Here is a 19,593-nt window from a genome sequence, read left to right on the forward strand (position 1 = left end):
CATATGGATGTATATCTGTATATCGCATAAGAAGTTACTTCAATGGGGTGCTTTGTTTTTTTTTTTTACTTAATCTGTCGCCTTTTGTGACCTATAAACCATATGGATGAATAAAACCACAAAGCGAAAATTTTGCTGTGGGTTTCCACTCTATCAATTGTCCGTTCACCAAAATCTAAATCGTCGGCTGGACGGCAGAGGCGGCTTAACTGTGCTCCGCGAGTGAAAGCCAAACGGCACAGCGTCTACCGAGAGCTCTACGGGCCGCGTCAAGGATTTCGTCTAATCGAACCTTCTTTAAGAACTTTCTATGAACAGAGGAATACCAGTAATTGTACCCAATGTTAGCTTCCAATTACATTTTTACCACCACAGCAACAATGGCTTTAATTTGCATAGTGACAAGTCCACGTTATAGGTACTAGAAACCAGTAAGGTACATTTTATCAGCTAAATATATTCTCCTTGCAAGAGCAGAACCTGCATGCCGATGCAAATAAAAAAAAAAAGGCTGTAAATTTTAACTATTTTTTTTATTTCTACACTACAGCAGATAAATAATTCACGCTGTTGTCACCGCCTCTGACAATCAATGGTTATGACTATATGCCCACCGTCCATGAAACTTAAAAGGTACAGAATAAAAATGACTTTTTATAAAGATTTTCTGCTTAAAGCTTGGTGTATTTTTCATAAATTGGCAGAAAATGGGCATCTCTTTGCCATGGATTTATATTATTTTGGAGAAAAAAAAATTACATGCCACCAGTCTTATGGGTATAGCATCCAGAAAACACTAAGCCAAAAAAAGACAAATTAGGATGATATATATTCACCCCAAGCCACTAAAGTCCCCGATCTTGCACACTTGCAATCATCTTTTGAGCATGGGGTGGGTTTTGCCGTTTTCACGTGTACAGTAATGACTGTTTAAGACATGCCGAGTGGAAAAACAGAAAGGGGGTACAAATCAGCGACAGCATCAAAAAAACCAAAATCTTTCTTTAATGTATAGCCTGATCTGTGAAATGAGAACACGTTGTTATACGAAGGGAAAGGAAGGGATAAAACCTGAAATTTCGCTATGTACAGAAACACGTTTCCTAAACACGCACAGTTTGGAGAGATTCTACGAAACGGCAAGGACCGGAGGCGCCACCTGACAGATCTATAATTAATATAGAGATGAGGGAGCGAAGAGTTATGTAAAGCAAAGACGACGTAGCCGGACCCTCCAGAGTCTGAGAGGTGATAAGGAGAAGTTCAGGATGCTTTTTCTTCCAGTAGATAAACCCCTGCTTTTATCCAGTGTCAGAGATGACACCGGTGAACATGCCTCCGACGCCAGGTAAAACAAAATAGAAACAAAAAGCTTTAGCAACTCGTGGAAATCCCTCTCCGGGAGATCCGTATTGGCCTCTAACTGTCCCAGCGGCTCTTTTTACGCTTGGGAGGGTCAGGTACCGCAAACGCTTCACTCTTTGCATCTCTTCGGGGCTCTCCATCATCACGTGAGCCCTCTCTGCGCCCATCTCCCGCGTCACGCGAGACATCTCTCCTTCCGTCCCCAGAGCTGTCTCTTCGTGCCTCTCCACTGTCACGGGAACTGTCCCTCCTTCCGTTTCCTCCATCCCGGGAGCCGTCTCTCCGCCATTCTCCATCTCGAGAACTTTCTTTCCTACCGTCTCCATCTCTGGAGCTCTCGCTCCTCCCCTCTCTTCCATTACGACTCTCTCCGTGCCGTCCACCGCCGGAGTGCCGATGTCCTTCCCCGTGCCGATGCCCTTCCCGATCACCGTAACGATGGCCGTCCCCGTGACGACTTCTGCCTTCACTAGACCTATCCCTGTCGCCGCTTCCTTCCCTGCTTCCGCTAGCCCCCTCGCGGGAAGCAAACTGACTTGCTGCCGGGTAGCTGGTGCTTCCGACAGGAGGATAAGCAGTGGGGACGCTGCAAAGTGTTCCACTACTCGCAAATCCTGGCATGGATCTGGGAACTGGCGGTGGTAAAGCTGCAGCTGGGGATGCCAGAGGCTCTGGTTGGACATTGGGTATAGAGCTTAAACTGCCTGCGCTGGTCCATGCTCCAGAGTTAATGGTGGATGTTCCAGTTTTCTGGTTGCTCAGACTTGCAGCAACGAAATGATTCTTGTACTGAGACTGCCGGCACAAAAATAACATAGCTTGTTACTCTACTGAACTGGAACTGCGACACCTGACAGATGCCAGGTATGGTTTCCAAAATAATAACCCCCCCCCCCGCCCCAAGAAAACCATTACTAACATGAAATGCAGCCTTCATCGCGGACAGCCTGTCACCCATCGCTCCTCCACTAGGTTTGAAGGCCTCATAGTTGCTTAGCACATTTCCACCCATGTTGCGCTCCTAAGAAAGAAGGTACATTAGGGGCCACAGTTTAAAGATATCACGACCCTGTGCGTAGGGTTCAGGGAAGAAAATCAGCCACAGTCTTTTAAAACAGGTAATACACACAGTATGAGAATGTCCTACATCGCTCACCGAGCTCTCCGCTCCGAGCCCAGGTCTCTCGCGATATCCCAAGCCTCCTCCTCCGATATTTAGCTTCTTCCCCTTCCCGGCTTTGAAGCGAGATTTACGAAACCAAGAATTCTAGACAGAAAGAGTGATGCGGAAAATATTATAATTGACCACAGCCTATGCATATATATATATATATTATACACACACCAGAGTTCTACAAGTATTGTTTTGGGATTTCTTTTATCACCAAAGATGACTACTAATTAAAAAGAAAAAAGTCCTTAAAGACCAATTTGGGTCACAACTTGAGCAAAACGCCGGTGACTTAAAAAACAGGGGTAATCTTTCATAAAAGGGGAGCAAACGCGGCCCGTCATACTAATTTTGTAGGAATCATAACGTCACACCGAAGCAGCGTTCAATTAGTGCACGATTCGGCTATGGAAATAATTCTCACATACCTGCATTGCCAGATCCAGCAGCTCCTTAGACACATACTGATTGGCGCCCTCGAGGTTTCTCACCAAGTCCCCAGCAAAATTGCTGTCCTTCGGGGTCAAAAGCGTGTAGGCCACCCCTTTCTCTCCCGCTCTTCCCGTGCGGCCGATACGATGAGTGTGCGTGTCGATGTCTCGCGCCACGTCGTAGTTCACCACCGTCTTGATAGACGGAATGTCCAGACCGCGGGCTGTCGGAAAAGCAGAAAAGGTTAAATGCGCTCAGTGTAAGCCGCTACGCCAGTAACTGGAGTAAAAGGCACTGGAGTCGGTACAAAATGCATTAAAAAGTAAAAATATAATTCGGGGGACTAATTATAACTCGCTATTTTAATCATTACGCTGTATGAAGACTCATTGGATGGTTGGAGATAACATTTTTTTGCATGCATGATACGAGATGTTCTGCGTTTTTAGGCACAGACAGTATTTAAAGAAGAAACAAACGCGTCTCCTACCTGCCACATCAGTGGCCACCAGAATGGGGATGCTCTTCTTTTTAAAGTCAGAAATGACCTTGTTCCTTTCGCTCTGGTCCATATCTCCATGGAGGAGACCCAGCTGATGATCCTCCAAACGCAGGTTGGAGGCAAGCTCATCGGCATTGGCTTTTTTGGTGACAAACAGGAGGACGCTTCCCGCGGACGTGAACTCCACAAGCCTGCGTGTAAGCCAAGCCCATTTGTCCGGGCCGGACGGCAAGATTTCTACGACTTGAGTGATATCCTCGTTGGCCTTTGTTGGGGGGGAAAAAGTTACAGTGTTACCAAGCAAAGCATAACACGAGAGAAAAGGCAGAAAAACACATAATTATTCATATATTATTGTACCCACAACACAACTAGGATAGAACACTGATGGAAAAAAGTCTAGGAAGGAGAGCAGCTAAGAATTCATATATTATAATGCAAAAATGAGGGGAAACAAGAAGAATGGCTTACCTCTCCAATATCTCCCTGAACCACACGGATCGGATCTATCAAAATATCTCTTGCGAGTCTCTCGATCTTCTTGCGAAAAGTGGCACTAAACAGGAGAGCTGCAGAGGAGACAAGAGGGGTTAGGTCAGGCCTGGCATGCGCTAGGCGACTAGAGGTAAGTAGAACATGCGCAAACGTATATACCTGCCCCTAAACGCATGTTTGCACTTACTCTGTCTGTCTGGTCGCACGTGGCTAGCAACGGACCGAACCTGATACTCTGAAAAAAGAGAAACAGATCTTTACAGGGAAAAGTTGTAAATGTTTTCTTCCACTCTGTTGTAACAGGACTATTGATAATTATTGGAAAGATTAGGGCATTCTGAATCAACCTGATAAAGCTGTTCCAAGGGCAGACAATCATACAAACACATTTTGATGCATTCCAAAGGCGGACCACAGGCTTTCAAAAGCAAAACTGTTTGTAAGTTCACCACCGTGCAGGTAGTTAAGCTCCAGATCCCCAGGGGTTAAACTTTCTTATTGTGACCCCCTAGTAAATGCAGTTCCCCAACCCCAACTCCTGTCCATTCTGATGACCCACCAAAGCCCATGTCAAACATGCGGTCTGCTTCGTCAAACACCAGGTAGGTGACACGCTGGAGGTTGGTGGCCTTTTTCTTTACGTGATCGATAAGACGACCCTACGGGAACAGAAAAGGATCAAAGGCACATTCTTAATATCTTACTAGGTCACCCATTAACTAGAGAGCTTTAAAAAAGGTTACGGTCAAACCTATTCTACAAAACGATGAGGGCACCTCACCTCTCATCCAAGTCTTGCAATATTCACTTATGATAGACAAGTGGGGGGTATTCAGACTCACCGGGGTACAAACCACAATCTCTGCTCCTTCCTGTAATGCTTTTGCTTGCTCCCACATGCTTCCACCTCCATAGACGGCGACAGAGCGCAGATTGTATGCTTTTCCAAACCGCTTGCACTCGCTGTGGATCTGAGAGAAGCGGCACGGTTCAAAGAAGCCGACGTACAGCACAGCGCACATTGGTGTAAAAGTACAGACAGTTATCAAGCTTTAAATCCTATATTTGCCGACTGTAGGCTATAAAGACATCACTCAGTGTTAGTAGCTCCTCTTTCAGCTGTGAAAACTATTAAAAAGGGAACACAATATGCCAAGCAAGGTTTATATTGAGCTGAAAACTGCGTTTACAAACTGTATTGGCGAGTCTAAAGCAGTAACGAAGACGAGATGCCGGCCAAAGGAAGAAGGACCATCCAGTACCTGCTGACACAGCTCACGTGTGGGACACACAATGACCGCAATAGGCCCATCGCCAGGCTGTAGCTCTTTTTGGTCCATGATATGCACCAGCATTGGCCAAATAAATGCTGCCGTTTTACCGCTGCCTGTCTTGGCGATGCCGATCATGTCGCGTCCGCTAAGAGCCACGGGAACTCCCTTAAGAACGCGGAGATAGGAAAAGCTTAGTGCTGTGAAAACCAACGAGGACATCAAGTTCTTCCGAGTCACGATATGGAAAAGGCAGCGCTCACCTGGCATTGAATGGGGGTCGGTTGGGTGTATTCCGATTTCCGGATCTGATGCATGAGCTGCTCATCAAATCCAAAGTGAGCAAAGCTGCTGCAAGGCCGCGGGGGAGCCGCTCCCGACACCTGCAAGCAAAGAGGACACATCGTGTACGGCAGTTTAGTGAAGCACCTCCTGGCCACGCTAAGCAACACTACTCCCCGCTTTCCGTCTGTGACATTTCACTGGAAAATCTTACTTACGCGCATGTTGAGCTTGTGCCTCAGCTCCACGATTTGCTGTGGAGTCTGAGATGTGATTTCCTCGTGCTCCTCATAGAAATTCTTCTCAAAAGGTGGATACTCGATCTGTACAAGGAGCAAAGCATTCAGTGCGAATACGTTCACAAAGTTGAAGGAAAAGCCTTTTCCTGGCATTTCAGATCAGACGTCTCACGTACAAAACGTTTTGAGGACAAACCAAACAAGAATAAAGATCAGACGTCTTACCTCGCTGTGGTCAATGGGAGGCAGAGGGTCAATAATGCGCTTGGTCGTAGGTGCGATGGGGTTGCCATCACTGTCATATTCAAGATTGTCTTCTTCTTCTTCTGGAACGAGCCCAGCTGTGGGATTCTCGGCCATGTACCGGAAATACGCTTCCTGAATAGGGCAAGGGGAGAGAAAAGCAAGAGGGTGAAAAAAGATGCTGGTGTTTTCAACAGAACGCCCCGGCGCGTCCACATCCACCGAACACATTCTACCACTGAAAGCCAACCACCGCATTCAATACAGGACCGCCAGATCCTGACTGACCACCCCTGACTTAACCACAAACGGATCACAGATATTTTATTTATCTCACCCAGTATATGACCGCTAGGAGCGGGGCAGCTTTTAACTAATCTTGGTTTAAGCGCTATGACTTATTAGTGAAGGTTGGTACATGGGGGCCACCATACATTCACGGACATAAAACCCCAGGCCACACATCTGATTATTATAAGAGAACACATCAGGCTCCGCTTATGGAAATTAACGCAGTAGAACAAAAATGTGAACCACCCTGTCCTGGAGGCAATAAATAACCACAAAAATGTAAACCCTAATATACTGAAAAGGGGAGAATCGTTCTAAAAAAAAGAAAAAACAAATAGGTTTTAATGCCAAAGGACCCTGCACGCATCATAAAAATATATATATTTGTTAAATAGAATGGAGGTGTCGGTGACACAGTTGACCAACTGTTCGGGACAAACAAGAGAATCCAGAATTATGGGTTTCTGTTAAAAAGAACACAAGAGCATTCCAAGGTCGTCACTTGCGGATCACACTCTGAAGATGAGACACGTTGAGAATAGCGTGTGTGTGTATGTGTGTGTGTGTGTTAGAAGCACAGGCCTAGAATTAGGCTGTGGAACAAATACTGAGCTTTGGAAGAAGGGAAATCTAAACTTACCTGATCATCTTCTTCCTCAATGTCATCTCGTATACCCCTGCAAGAAACAAGAGGAGAAAAAAAACTTCCCTGCACGCAGTCCGCAAATCCAGCCGTGTGTAACAAAAAAAAAGTAGCCTGTGTGCTAGAGCCTGCATGCTGTATGTTTATAGGCGAGGGGTCTGCTTGTGATGTGCAGTAGAGGCGACAAGAACACACGCGTGTCATGATGTTACCTATGAGTAAGGCAGTCTGACATCCATACACCACGAAACATACTCTGTACGTGTGCCCACTTGCCTAGGACTACATACAAACATCACACACATGTAAACGCACTAATCACCCGCTTAAGCGTTTCACTGTTCTGGAACATGACGTGTGCTACCACCCGGCATACTGGATGTTCTAGAACAATTCATGTGCAATGTGCGCAGATATGTGACACGACCCACGTTTTGCAAGAATGCAAGATCTGCATCGGCTAGTGTTTTCTTTGAGGGTCTTCATACAGATGGATCCCTTAGGCAGAAAAGTTTCTGGTCTAAATGGCACAGCACTCGCAAGACTACCCTTTCCTCCCACCTCATACACAGTCCATCTCTCACGCATATTCGTACCTGGCATTTTTCTTTTCCTTGTCTTTTTCCTCCAGTTTCCTCATGTCTCTGGCAGCCTGGTCCTGAGCAGAACACAGAAAATAAACCTGGTTATCCATAATGTTTTTACAGGCAGTTGGCCCTTACAGACACTTCTCCCAAAACCCTGCTGTGTCAGAACTTCTGTGCTAGCAGGACAATCGGCAGCGGATGTTTCAGAAAACACAGAGATCTTTCCCCATTTGTTATGGACATATAATATCGCCTACATATTCCCAAGTGATCTAACTGAACACTGGAAAGGCAATAATGTCACATCATGTCTAACGTACCCCTTCTAATTGTCCAAAGAGAGTCTCAACTAGTGATATTAAAGCGACTCTTGGCATACATCGGAATCATCTACTGATGAATCATAAAAAGTGGACAGATATTCCAGCATACCCTCCCATTCAAAAGATTGGGGTCACTTCAAAATATCATTGTTTTTGAAAGAAAAGCTAATTTTGTCCATTAGAACATAAAACAGATCAGAAATCCAGCGCAGACGGGGTTAATGTTGTAAATGACTATTGTAGCTGGAAATGGCTGATTTTTAATGGAATATCTTCATAGGCGTACAGAGGCCCTTTATCACTCCCATCACTCCTGTGTTGCAATGGCCCTTTATCACTTCTATCACTCCTGTGTTCCAATGGCCCTTTATCACTCCCATCACTCCTGTGTTCCAATGGCCCTTTATCACTCCTATCACTCCTGTGTTCCAATGGCCCTTTATCACTCCCATCACTCCTGTGTCCCAATGGCCCTTTATCACTCCCATCACTCCTGTGTTCCAATGGCCCTTTATCACTCCCATCACTCCTGTGTCCCAATGGCCCTTTATCACTCCCATCACTCCTGTGTCCCAATGGCCCTTTATCACTCCCATCACTCCTGCGTTCCAACGGCCCTTTATCACTCCCAATTAGAAAAACCTTTCCCAACTATGTTACAGACAGAAATATCCTTGTTTTCCATGAAAACAGCTCAGTGACCCCAAACTTTTGAATGGTAGTGTCTATTGTAACACTTACAGAGATTAAATTGCTCCAATACAGTATCATTTTTGTTATCTTAGAGGCTCTAGGCCACACATATACAAGTGAAACAGAATTACCTCTTGGGACAGTATTCAGATATTTTGTTTTTACTGAATTTCAAATCAGCATAAAAAATAGGAAGGTAAAAGCGCTAAGAGCAATAAAAACAGCAATTAAATAAATAGTCCTATAAATAGCAGCAGCCCACTAGCCAAGGTTTCCTCTTCTTGGTTTGGTAAATAACTTGGAGGTCACAGGAGACAGTGGTTGCGCATAGAGGAGAAGAAAGTCACAATAATATAATATGTGGCTGGCACCGCGTGGTAAGGAGTTAAGGAGTGGATACTCACATTTTTTGGGGACTTAAGCAATTAGTCCCACAAAACTTGCATGGGCGATACAATCCTCGCCTGGGGATATCTTTAGCAGCAGTCCTGTGTAGTTCTTTTTTTTGGTTCTCAGGATTGGGTGCACATAAAAAGTTAAACCGAAATAGGCGCATAGTGCTTTCTGTATAATAAAATGAATTGGCTTTTTAATGGTTTTTAACCAGAAAGCTGAAAATAAATAAGTTTTTTTAAAAACCATTCTTTTCTGCTCCTGGTATCCTTTTATTGTTTTAAACACGCAAGTTTATATCCTCGGTGGGGATCATTCCACCTACGCCAGAAGGTGTGAGCAATCCATTTATTGCTCACCATATTGTGAGTATATAGTGAACTGTTTTTATTTGTTTTATTCATTTTATTATACAGAAAGCACTATGCCTATTTCCGTTTAACTTTTTATGTGCACCTTATCCTGAGAACCAAAAAAAAGAACTACACAGGACTGCTGCTAAAGATATCCCCAGGCGAGGATTGTATCGCCCATGCAAGTTTTGTGGGACTAATTGCTTAAGTCCCCAAAAAATGTGAGTATCCACTCCTTAACTCCTTACCACACGGTGCCAGCCACATATTATATTATTGTGACTTTCTTCTCCTCTATGCGCAACCACTATCTCCTGTGACCTCCCTAAATTTCAAATCAATATACGACGAAACAGTTTCCCATAAACAGGAATTATTCAATATTAAAGATATTCTCTACGACAGGGAAATCTCTCACCTCCACTTCAGCCATGAAGGCCTCGAGTGGATCTTCCTCGCTGTCAGACTCATCCTTGGACCTCATCTGCTGCCTGGTAGGAGAATTCTCAGCTGGGATATACGGCAAGTCCATGTTACTGGAGTCCTCCTCTTCATCATCAAAGTACCTATAGGCAAAGTAAAAAAAAAATACATTAAATAAAAGGAAAACTACAGATGTTACACGAAATGTCTTTCCAATTTTTGAAAACACTGACAGGTCTAGAGGGCCACGTGGGCCGGTGCGATTTAACAAGGACCGCTTACGCATTTTCATCGTCGAAGTTTGCCCTCTTGGAGCCGATCTTGTAGAAGGAGGGCATCTGGGAGTTGCCACCCGCGCCATAGTCTGAGGACGCTGGCCTTACGAACACACTGTGGGAGGTATGAGGCAACTTTGGCTCTTCTTTTTTACCGGTAGCAATAGCGAATCCCCCAAATCCGAAGCCGCGCTTCCCACTCGGACCACCTTTACTCCAGTTCATGGTGACACTAAAAGAAAGGAACAAACGTATAAAAAATAATAATACAAAGCAAACTCGGCTGGGCACACATCTGGGTATAAAATAACGTATGAAACATTAGCATCACAGCTATAACGACACCCTCACCCAACACATATTATTTAGATCTGCCGCAGATGGTATAAGTTTCACAGCAAGACACGGATTCAGTACTAAATTATCCAAAAGCATCCCTAACACTTTTCTTTAATTGCTACATTCACCCCCCAGCACGGGAACTAAGAACGGTAAGAGTCGGGGGGAAAGGGAAGAGATAGTGGAGAGATTACAATATGTGTGTGTGTGTGTATGTATATATATATATAGGTCCCGTACTAGAGGAGCCCTCTGGTAACCCTAAATGAAGACCGATTTATTGATCTGCATTGCCCTTATTGATCGATCTAATCCAATCATGAATAATGGATGGAAATTATTATTGAAAAGTGATCGAATCACCATAGCAACCAAATGGCATAAGCCTGCTGGATGGACCATTCTATTGGTTGCTATGGTGATTACGCAGCCTATCTTTATAGATATCCCTTGCATAAACAAGGTGTGTATGGAAATTGGTTTTATGGATTTCACGTGAAGCAGGTTTTACTTGTAACAAAGGGTTAAATATTAACCTAAACGCAGTTAAACGGCGTTAATCGGCGTTAATAAATTATATATATATATATATATATATATATATATATATATATATATATATATATGTTTCCAGCTGACGCCATTCCTCACACAGGACCAAGTTCTTATAACCCCCAGTGCCCCTCCCCCGAATATACCCCGCAGCCCAGATCAATAGCCCCGTGGCAGTCTCCCTTCCCCCCAACACTCACCACGCGTCACACCCGCTGCCCTTCCTCCAGACCCCGCTGCAAACGCTGCCCCTCAATGCGTAGGAAGTTATTATTATTACGTGAATTATTATATTCCGCTCCGTACCTTCTCCCCGGACGCCCCTTCGTTTGTTTTCGCTCTGCCCCGTCGTGTTCCGTCAAGCGATCCCGAGCGCTGCGCCGCGATTACACGTCATCACGCAGCGCGAGTCGCGTTCATACGTCACCGAGAGGCGGCAGCGTTCAAGTGACGTGCGACTTCTACATTACTGTCATACATTAGTGTGCCCGGCGATGTGAACGAGAGAGACGTGCCGTGCCCGGCGATATGAACGAGAGGAACGCGATATGAGTCAGAGAGGAGACGTGCCCGGTGATATGAGTGGGAAAGATGCACCATGCCCAGCGGTATGAGCGAGAGAGACGCGCCGTGTCCGGTGATATGAGCGAGAGAGAGACGCGGCGTGTCCGGTGATACGAGCGAGAGAGAGAGAGACGCGCCGTGTCCGGTGATACGAGCGAGAGAGAGAGAGACGCGCCGTGTCCGGTGATATGAGCAAGAGAGACGCTCCGTGTCCGGTGATATCAGCGAGAGAGAGACGCGCCGTGTCCGGTGATATGAGCGAGAGAGACGCGCCGTGTCCGGTGACATGAGCGAGAGAGACCCGCCGTGTCCGGTGACATGAGCGAGAGAGACGCGCCGTGTCTGGTGATATGAGCGAGAGAGACGCGCCGTGTCCGGTGATATGAGCGAGAGAGACGCGCCGTGTCCGGTGATATGAGCGAGAGAGACGGGTCGTGTCCGGTGATATGAGCGAGAGAGAGACGGGTCGTGTCCGGTGATATGAGCGAGAGAGACCCGCCGTGTCCGGTGATATGAGCGAGAGAGAGACGCGCCGTGTCCGGTGATTTCAGCGAGAGAGAGACGCGCCGTGTCCGGTGATATGAGCGAGAGAGACGCGCCGTGTCCGGTGACATGAGCGAGAGAGACGCGCCGTGTCCGGTGACATGAGCGAGAGAGAGACGCGCCGTGTCCGGTGATTTCAGCGAGAGAGAGACGCGCCGTGTCCGGTGATATGAGCGAGAGAGACGCGCCGTGTCCGGTGAAATGAGCGAGAGAGACGCGCCGTGTCCGGTGACATGAGCGAGAGAGAGACGCGCCGTGTCCGGTGATTTCAGCGAGAGAGAGACGCGCCGTGTCCGGTGATATGAGCGAGAGAGACGGGTCGTGTCCGGTGACATGAGCGAGAGAGGCGCGCCGTGTCCGGTGATATGAGCGAGAGAGACGCGCCGTGTCCGGTGATATGAGCGAGAGAGACGCGCCGGTGATACAAGTGAGAAATTGACGTGTTACGCGCTCCGCTGGTAGTTTCCGATGGGGATTTCCACTTAGCGACTTCTCATTGTATTAATCGAGCTGCCGGTGACCAACGTGCCGGAGAACCTCTAGTAATAAGTTACCGGAGCCGGATTTACTTTGAGACACTTTATTTCGGAATCCCAAATGTCATTTAGAACATAAACCCGTCCCCTCTACTCGCTCTCCAGTGGGTACCGCGACGGGCAGGAGGACCCTCAGAACGCACAGACACACACATTCATTTGATTCATCTCCTTTATTTCAATGTTTTCTCGCCAGGTAAAAATCATAAAGCGGGTAAAACGCTAGCTGCCGAACAACCGAGGAGACGACCCCCCCAGCAAAACATCCAGGAGGGAAGGAAGTCATCGGCACAGACATCTCACTCATTGAGTCCACTCAAAATCTACAAACATCACTCCGAAAGCAGCAATTGGGTTCCTGAGTATCTCACCTATCTTTCCTTTATTGCTAAGCGTCTGGTTCTAGATCACGTTCCGCTTAGGAACTCAATCAAGATGCATTAACCAAAAGCAACACTTATCGGTTGCAATCAAACATACTTCCTAAAATCCTACGAGGAAAAAAACGATTCACAGAAGTCGTGAGAAGATGAACGGTCCGCATGGACAATACTGAGATAATAGCGGCCGTCGCGGTGGGAGCATAAACCCCCACATGCTGAAGATCGGGGGACCCTTATGCCGTTTCTGCGACCCGATTGGCTTCAAGAAGCTAGAATAATATGTAACAAACGATGCCCCGCGGCTTGATTAAAGATTAATTAAGAATTATTCTTCCTCTGTGCCGCGGTGCCTTATGAGTTACGGCAGATTCCCTGATTTTAACAGCTGGCAGGTTGCGAGCCTCGGCAAAAAAAAAAGGGGGGTCCATTTGATCCATAAAAATCTGAAATATTTAAATAACTTAAATAGTTTCTTTTATATTTCTATCTATATCTGTATATATAATCCCAAATGGACGTGGCTTTTAGCTTTCGGAGAAAACAGAGAATGATTCTGGATCCTGGAAACGTCTTAACGTTCTCTCTCGAGGGTCTGTAAGTAAATAGTGAAGCGGCTGTGTGAGGATGGCGCGTCACGAAGGAGATGCTCCTTCCTCAAACACAGACCCGAGACGTGTCCAGAATAGGAGTTCTGAAAAGCGGCGGGTAAATCTATGCCACGGGTGTCCAACCTGCGGCCCTCCAGCTGCTGCAGGACTACATTTCCCATAATGCTTTCCCATAAAACCAGCTTAGGGGCTGGCTGAGGAGTATGGGAGATGCAGTCCTGCAGCAGCTGGAGGGCTGCAAGATGGACACCCCTACACTACGCTTTCCTGGTCAGAACCAGGTAGGGGAAAATAGCCAGTTAAAAAGAGGAGGACATTGTTGAAGGGTTAACTTAATACGTTTTTATATATATGTAAAAAAAAAAAAAAAACTGTCTGAATAATCCGCTTCCTGAACAACACTGGAATATATTCCTTGTATCTTATAGACGGTGCCGGGCAGTAGCCCTGGAATCAGGGTCGGAACACGCATGACCTTAACCCTTTTGCAGCCATAGAAGGATGGGGGTGCGTTTGGGAAATAAGGTGGCAAAGGGGTTAAGAAAAGCGGGTAACCGTATAGAAGGGGGGAGTATAGCTTTAATTTAATAATGCGTGCCTTCTGCTCCTACATCATTCATGACTTCTCCTCCCCCAGCCACGCTTATAACACAGTCTGCGGGAAGGTGTATGCCGGGGGCCGCATTACATGGCCTTCACTTTGATTTGCTTCATCTTCATCTGCTTCTTCTCGAGCTTCTTCTGTTCGCGGCGCTGAGCGGCTTCCTAGAGAGGCAGAGAGAGAACCGCGTCAAGACAGGCTGTCATGTGATACGCGGTCACTCGTCGGGACAGACCTTATTACACCCCGTTATGTTATAATCTTCTACCAGTTATTAGGAGATCCCCCTGATCCGTAACCCCCTCGCTCCATCATCGGCCCCAACTAACCTCCAGCCTGCGCTGCTTCTCCGGATCCTCCTCGTTCATGATGCGCTCCTTTTCCGCTCGCTTCTTCTCTTCGCGGCGGCTTTGAGCGGCCTCCTGGCGCTGGACGTGAGTGAGCTTCAGGAAGTTCTCCTCCACTCGTGCGCGGTTCTTATCGGCCTTCTGCTTCCCCTGCGTGAGAAAACGTGAAGAATGAAGTCAAGAAATGGTTATTTCTACAAATAGATTCAACCTGAATTCATCATAACAAAGCCCCACCATCATGAATTTATCATAACTAGACAACAGCCCCACCATCGTCCGCTGTCGGTTTCTGGGTCCGTTTCTTACTCCAGCCGTGTAATAGTTTGAGAATTATCGCTCACCTCTCGGTTTAGCCGGAATTTCTTCACCTTGTCGATGGTATAAATAATCATGTTCATCAGGGGCAGGAGAGACTCCATGTCTTTCACGGTCGCATTTCCGTTGCCAGGCACTAAACCAAGAGACAGCAGGGACACTCATCAGCCTGAAGACAAGACCTCCGTGCCGCGTAACGGCCCCTGCGTCCGACCAACTTACCGTTAAATGTAAACAAAAGGGTTTTCTTGGTCTCCGGCAGCTTCAGCGGCTGTCCCTCCCTGTAACACAGAAAAAACGTTACGGCGTAGGAAGCCACCATCACCGATCCACGGATGCGTACTACTGCTGATCTCAGGTGTTTTTCCACAAAATTGACCTAACATTTAGAGCTATGGGGGTAAGAGCACTGGTAAGACCCCCCCAGGCGGCCTGAGTATTGGTCTAGATATTTGGGACCTTGGTTTTGCTCCCCTCCTTGGCTTCAAGCCAGCAAATTATGTCCCTTATTTTTATTATTATTATTCATAAATACTTCAATTTGTGGAGTAACCATCCCATGGAGCTCCAAGCCATGTATAAAGGGTCTTCCTACAGGAAATCCAGCTCTTGGGGTCCGCATACAGTCCCCAAGTCTTCACCGATCAATAAATCCAGCCCTCTGTGTTTGTTGGGGAATTACCCGATCCCCCAGATACAGAAATCTCTTCTGCTACTCACTCTTGCATAATCTTTGGACCAGAGAATTGGTCCGAAATATGAATCGATTCAATCTTATCGGCGTAGTGCGTTAGGAAGTGAATCATCTGCAACGGGCAACGAAATAAAGAAATTAAGTCAGATGAGATACGGAAATATCACAACGGAGGAAGAAATGGCAGGTTTCCTGATCTCACCTTAGTGTCAAGGATGCCGTCCGTCACTTCCCCCATCTCAGACAGGATAGCGAGTGAGTCCGGGAGACCCAGCTTGGCTGCAGACTTCGGCTTATCACTGCAGAACTCGCCCTACCACGGGGGACAATCAACACACTCAGTCCGGTTACACGGTATACCATCAACACACTCAGTCCGGTTACACGGTACACCACGGGGGACAATCAACACACTCTGTCCGGTTACACGGTACACCACGGGGGACAATCAACACACTCAGTCCGGTTACACGGTACACCACGGGGGACAATCAACACACTCAGTCCGGTTACACGGTACACCACGGGGGACAATCAACACACTCAGTCCGGTTACACGGTATACCATCAACATACTCAGTCCGGTTACACGGTACACCACGGGGTACAATCAACACACTCAGTCCGGTTACACGGTATACCACGGCGGGGAATCAACACACAGACAGCAGCCAACGTACCAGGTCCTGCATCTCCTTCTGCAGCCGGGTCAGGGTTTTCCGAGTTCCAACAGAAAAAACGTACGTGTCCATATCCTCGTCATTCATCGTTACTTTTACTGTCTAAAAGCAGGAGGAAAATAAAAAAAAGGATGCACGTTACGAACTTCCCATCACCAGATAACGCACACAAAGGGAAGCCAGGACGGGGTATAACAGGGCAGGTGTAGGACAAAGATACTTGCGTACCACTTGATCGCACGCCGGACGCATCATACGAGCCAACACATTGAGCAGATCCTGGCGTTTCAAAAACTAGAGGAAAAGGATGGGAAAAATATGCGTTACGAGGATTGATGTCAGACCCGGTGTGCAGCATCGCCCCGTAGCCTCCACATCGGATCATGCCCACCGACGACTCCCTTCATTAGGTAGAAACAGAAACGATTAGCCTCCACACCACCAACGCCAGTTCCAGTTCCAGTTCGATGAACGGTGAAGAAGCTACCGGGTTCTCCAGATAAGCTCGGTGGATACTGTCACCGGTCACATAAACTCTACCTGCAAACTAAACCGAGCCGGGAAGGTACCAGCCCCTCCACAGCGTCTGATTATAACTCCACGTAACGCTGACTCCTATCGCATGAAACTTTCTGATGATTACTGTAGCGATTCCGTATTTTAAAGGACATGGCAAGAATGACGTAGGCTTCATACTCCTTGTACACCAAAAAAAGCTCCACCACGTTACAGACCACCCTCCAAGCACACGTTTGGCATCCAATCGACGTGTCTAGCGATACCCATCCTACCCCACGAGACCCGTCGGGTCAGTAAAGTTAGGAGTCCCACTCGCGTACCTTAAGCTGAATCAGCATGCCTTCGCAGCACAGCCGCCCCGAGCACCACAGGTTGTAAATGTGCTCGTTCTCCTGGTTCAGCTTCCCCGTGCTAACCGCGTCCTTACTTGTCCCGTCATCTCCTGCACAGAGAAATTAGGGAATAAAATTACCGAAACACGCTAAAATTTAACACACAAACGGCCTGGTTTACTTTGTACGTTACATCTGAAAAGCCTCACCACCTAATGGGGACTGCAGCAACACTCTGCTAACCAAAACACCAATATACATGAGCATCAATGCGTCTCTCCTTTCATGTATCGCGTGTTACCTTGAGGTTTGCTGGTGTTTTCATGATTGAAGTTCACAAGTAGAAATACAGCTGCTGTCACCACTGGCAACCCTCAAGTGTGTGTGAATATGTGTGTGAGTATATGTGTTATGTATATAATATATATATTTCTACACATTACCCAGCACCAACTAAAATATCTGTTGGGGGCAATGAGTTAGCTTGTTCAATATTCATTCTATATAAAAAATTATCACAATATATCGGGTGACACCAATAAACATTTCTAGAGCCGTGGCAGACGCTCACCCACAAGGGAGAAGTTACTCTCCAGCAACTCGCGGTGAGAGTTGAACCAGGCCTGAGCCAGACGGCTGTTCTTGTTCTTGCCGATGATATAGTTCATGATGTACGCCAGCAGCCCGGTCACCATCAGGATCTCCATGTAATAACTTTCCCAGCTGTTCTGGAGGTGAGCAGGCACCTGCCAAAAGGCACAAAGAAAATTGACAAAACGTGCATGGGGGCCAGAAAGGAGGTTTGTAACGATGTGGCCAGAGCCAATTAACTCTCCGTACATCAAGGTCCGGTCTAGCTTTTATTTACTTATTAACGTGAGGAGCCACACAACATTAAGACGACGTCCAAGGATCGAGTATTGTCAGCGTACCCTTGCATGGCGGCGACTACAATGTAACCTTCTATATATTTTTTTGCTGTAAGGCAGACGACCTGTCGGTGTATAAATAACTTGCAGGAAACTCACGTCAACAATAGTGATGGGATCCTTCATCTTGTTGGAACCTCCCGTTTCCATTTTGTCGTCATAGCCTTCAAACTCTTCATCGTCGTACGGCTCGTTGTCTGCGTCGCCCTCCTGTGAAAACAGTGATGTCATCAGAAAGCAATAACTCCCAGAACCCCATGCAGTGTGTCACTCAAAAGGCAAGAGGAGGACCCTGTACAGGCCACCAATGACTGCATGGTCTCCCATATCAATGGACAATACCCACTTTCTTCCGACATCCTTAAAAGGGTTAAAGTTTGGAGGAAGGGGATCTTTATTGCTCCCACAACCATCTGGTAGTTAGATTACATTCCTGGGATTAACGACAGACGACTCCCTCACCTGTCCTTCTGTGTCTTCTTCAAATTCCTCTTGTCCTTCTAGCTCTACAGTGGCCTCTTCATCATCGTCTTCCTCCTCCTCCTGCTGCTCGGGAGTCGGCTGGTGGGATGGACGAGCGGTGGCGGTCTCGTCGGCGACATCCTCGAACTCCGCAAAGTCGTTGTCATCGTATTCGGCCGCGTCGTCGTCGCCGTCATCAAATTCCTGGAACTTTGCCCCGGACCCGGTGACCAGCAGCAGGAGAACGGCGATGAGGAGGCGGGGCGATGACATCATCTTTTAGGGACGGCACTGCAGGGTGACAAAAAAAAAATAGATTATTAGAACTGCAGCAGACAAAATGGGATTAATATCTGTGAAAATATTAATAATAATAATGACCGCGAGTGGCAGAACTTGATAAGTGGAGATTTAAAAGATAATTCTTTAATTATAAACTTTTTACGTGAAAATCTGCCCTATTTTTGGCTCTTTTCTCCCACCCAAGGGCAAACTTATTTCCATGGGAACGGAGTATAAAAGTAAAGGCTGTACCGTAAATTGGGGACTCTGCGCACGGGACTGCATGTCAGGCCTGTAGTCACCATAAACATAACTCATCGGTTACAGGGGGTTTAAAGCACTCTGGGGTCTATTCACTAAAGAGAGAGTTGTGTTTCAGCTCCTTGAGTTCACTATACATTATGAAGGGGCAACCCCAGTGAGCTGTTGGCCCTGTGCCATGTATAGTTAAATCACGGTGGCTTCTCTCAAGCCTCCTCCTCCCCCACTGAATTACACATCATCCAGGGCCGACTCATACTTTCTTGCTGGAGAAAGCTGTCAGTGCTGGCCCTTCATAATGGAGGGGTTGAGATTACAAATCTCCTGCCAACTCGCTCTTTAGTGGATAGGCCGCACAGCTTCAGGGATCAGCGGCAGAGATTAACCCAGTGCCGAACATGAAAGCAGGCTGTGCTGTCCCTTTAAATACTCCGCTATCACACACAAGGCCATTGGGAACGGGCTGCGGTGCTGTTATTAGATATACACAGAAAGAGCTCTCTATACCCTAATGCAGTATCCCCCAGTATCCCCCAGTAACCCCCAGTATCCCCACCTCACCCGAGCTGAACTGTAATCCTCGGTTCCAGGCCTCACCGGAAATGTCGTGTCCTGACCCCAGTTCCCACACTGCGTTTGCCTGCACGTCCCACCCACTGCAG

At 47.0% G+C, this 19,593-nt stretch overlaps 2 protein-coding genes across 5 annotated transcripts; both read right to left on the reverse strand.

Annotated features, from left to right (window-relative positions):
* Positions 1-831: 831 nt before the first annotated feature.
* Positions 832-11,256, reverse strand: DDX42 (DEAD-box helicase 42). Of its 3 annotated transcripts, none has more exons than XM_053452984.1 (18): positions 11,179-11,256; positions 9,989-10,213; positions 9,702-9,849; positions 7,531-7,592; positions 6,932-6,968; positions 5,983-6,135; positions 5,737-5,841; positions 5,500-5,619; positions 5,228-5,404; positions 4,808-4,936; positions 4,525-4,624; positions 4,153-4,200; positions 3,942-4,039; positions 3,459-3,735; positions 2,965-3,191; positions 2,522-2,632; positions 2,285-2,386; positions 832-2,160 (listed from the first exon to the last, which is right to left on the reverse strand). In XM_053452984.1, exons 2-18 carry the CDS (start codon positions 10,204-10,206, stop codon positions 1,420-1,422), a joined length of 2,853 nt encoding a protein of 950 aa, XP_053308959.1. In that variant the 5' UTR covers positions 10,207-10,213; positions 11,179-11,256; the 3' UTR covers positions 832-1,419. The 3 variants fall into 3 exon arrangements, with proteins under 3 accessions (XP_053308959.1, XP_053308958.1, XP_053308957.1); XM_053452983.1 differs by having other exon boundaries at positions 2,513-2,632; XM_053452982.1 differs by having other exon boundaries at positions 2,495-2,632.
* Positions 11,257-14,067: 2,811 nt separating this feature from the next.
* CCDC47 (coiled-coil domain containing 47) lies at positions 14,068-19,582 on the reverse strand. 2 transcript variants are annotated; one of them, XM_053452995.1, is made up of 13 exons: positions 19,493-19,582; positions 18,389-18,679; positions 18,026-18,136; positions 17,569-17,743; positions 16,986-17,107; positions 16,375-16,440; positions 16,147-16,248; positions 15,669-15,779; positions 15,493-15,578; positions 14,995-15,053; positions 14,799-14,908; positions 14,437-14,604; positions 14,068-14,271 (listed from the first exon to the last, which is right to left on the reverse strand). In XM_053452995.1, exons 2-13 carry the CDS (start codon positions 18,662-18,664, stop codon positions 14,191-14,193), a joined length of 1,467 nt encoding a protein of 488 aa, XP_053308970.1. In that variant the 5' UTR covers positions 18,665-18,679; positions 19,493-19,582; the 3' UTR covers positions 14,068-14,190. The 2 variants fall into 2 exon arrangements, with proteins under 2 accessions (XP_053308970.1, XP_053308971.1); XM_053452996.1 differs by having other exon boundaries at positions 19,488-19,563.
* Positions 19,583-19,593: the final 11 nt, after the last annotated feature.

This window comes from Spea bombifrons, chromosome 13 (assembly GCF_027358695.1).
Source record: "Spea bombifrons isolate aSpeBom1 chromosome 13, aSpeBom1.2.pri, whole genome shotgun sequence".
NCBI lineage: Eukaryota > Metazoa > Chordata > Amphibia > Anura > Pelobatidae > Spea > Spea bombifrons.

Excerpts from the sequence above, each read along its gene's own strand:
- DDX42 (XM_053452982.1), bottom strand. The coding sequence starts at position 10,206 with ATGAACTGGAGTAAAGGTGGTCCGAGTGGGAAGCGCGGCTTCGGATTT. Across the intron at positions 5,405-5,499 it reads CGACCCCCATTCAATGCCAG|GGAGTTCCCGTGGCTCTTAG; the intron begins GTGAGCGCTGCC and ends CGCGTTCTTAAG. Across the intron at positions 3,192-3,458 it reads GGTGGCCACTGATGTGGCAG|CCCGCGGTCTGGACATTCCG; the intron begins GTAGGAGACGCG and ends CTTTTCCGACAG.
- CCDC47 (XM_053452995.1), bottom strand. The coding sequence starts at position 18,664 with ATGATGTCATCGCCCCGCCTCCTCATCGCCGTTCTCCTGCTGCTGGTC. Across the intron at positions 15,780-16,146 it reads AGAAGGAGATGCAGGACCTG|GGCGAGTTCTGCAGTGATAA; the intron begins GTACGTTGGCTG and ends CCCCCGTGGTAG. Across the intron at positions 15,579-15,668 it reads ACGGCATCCTTGACACTAAG|ATGATTCACTTCCTAACGCA; the intron begins GTGAGATCAGGA and ends TGCCCGTTGCAG.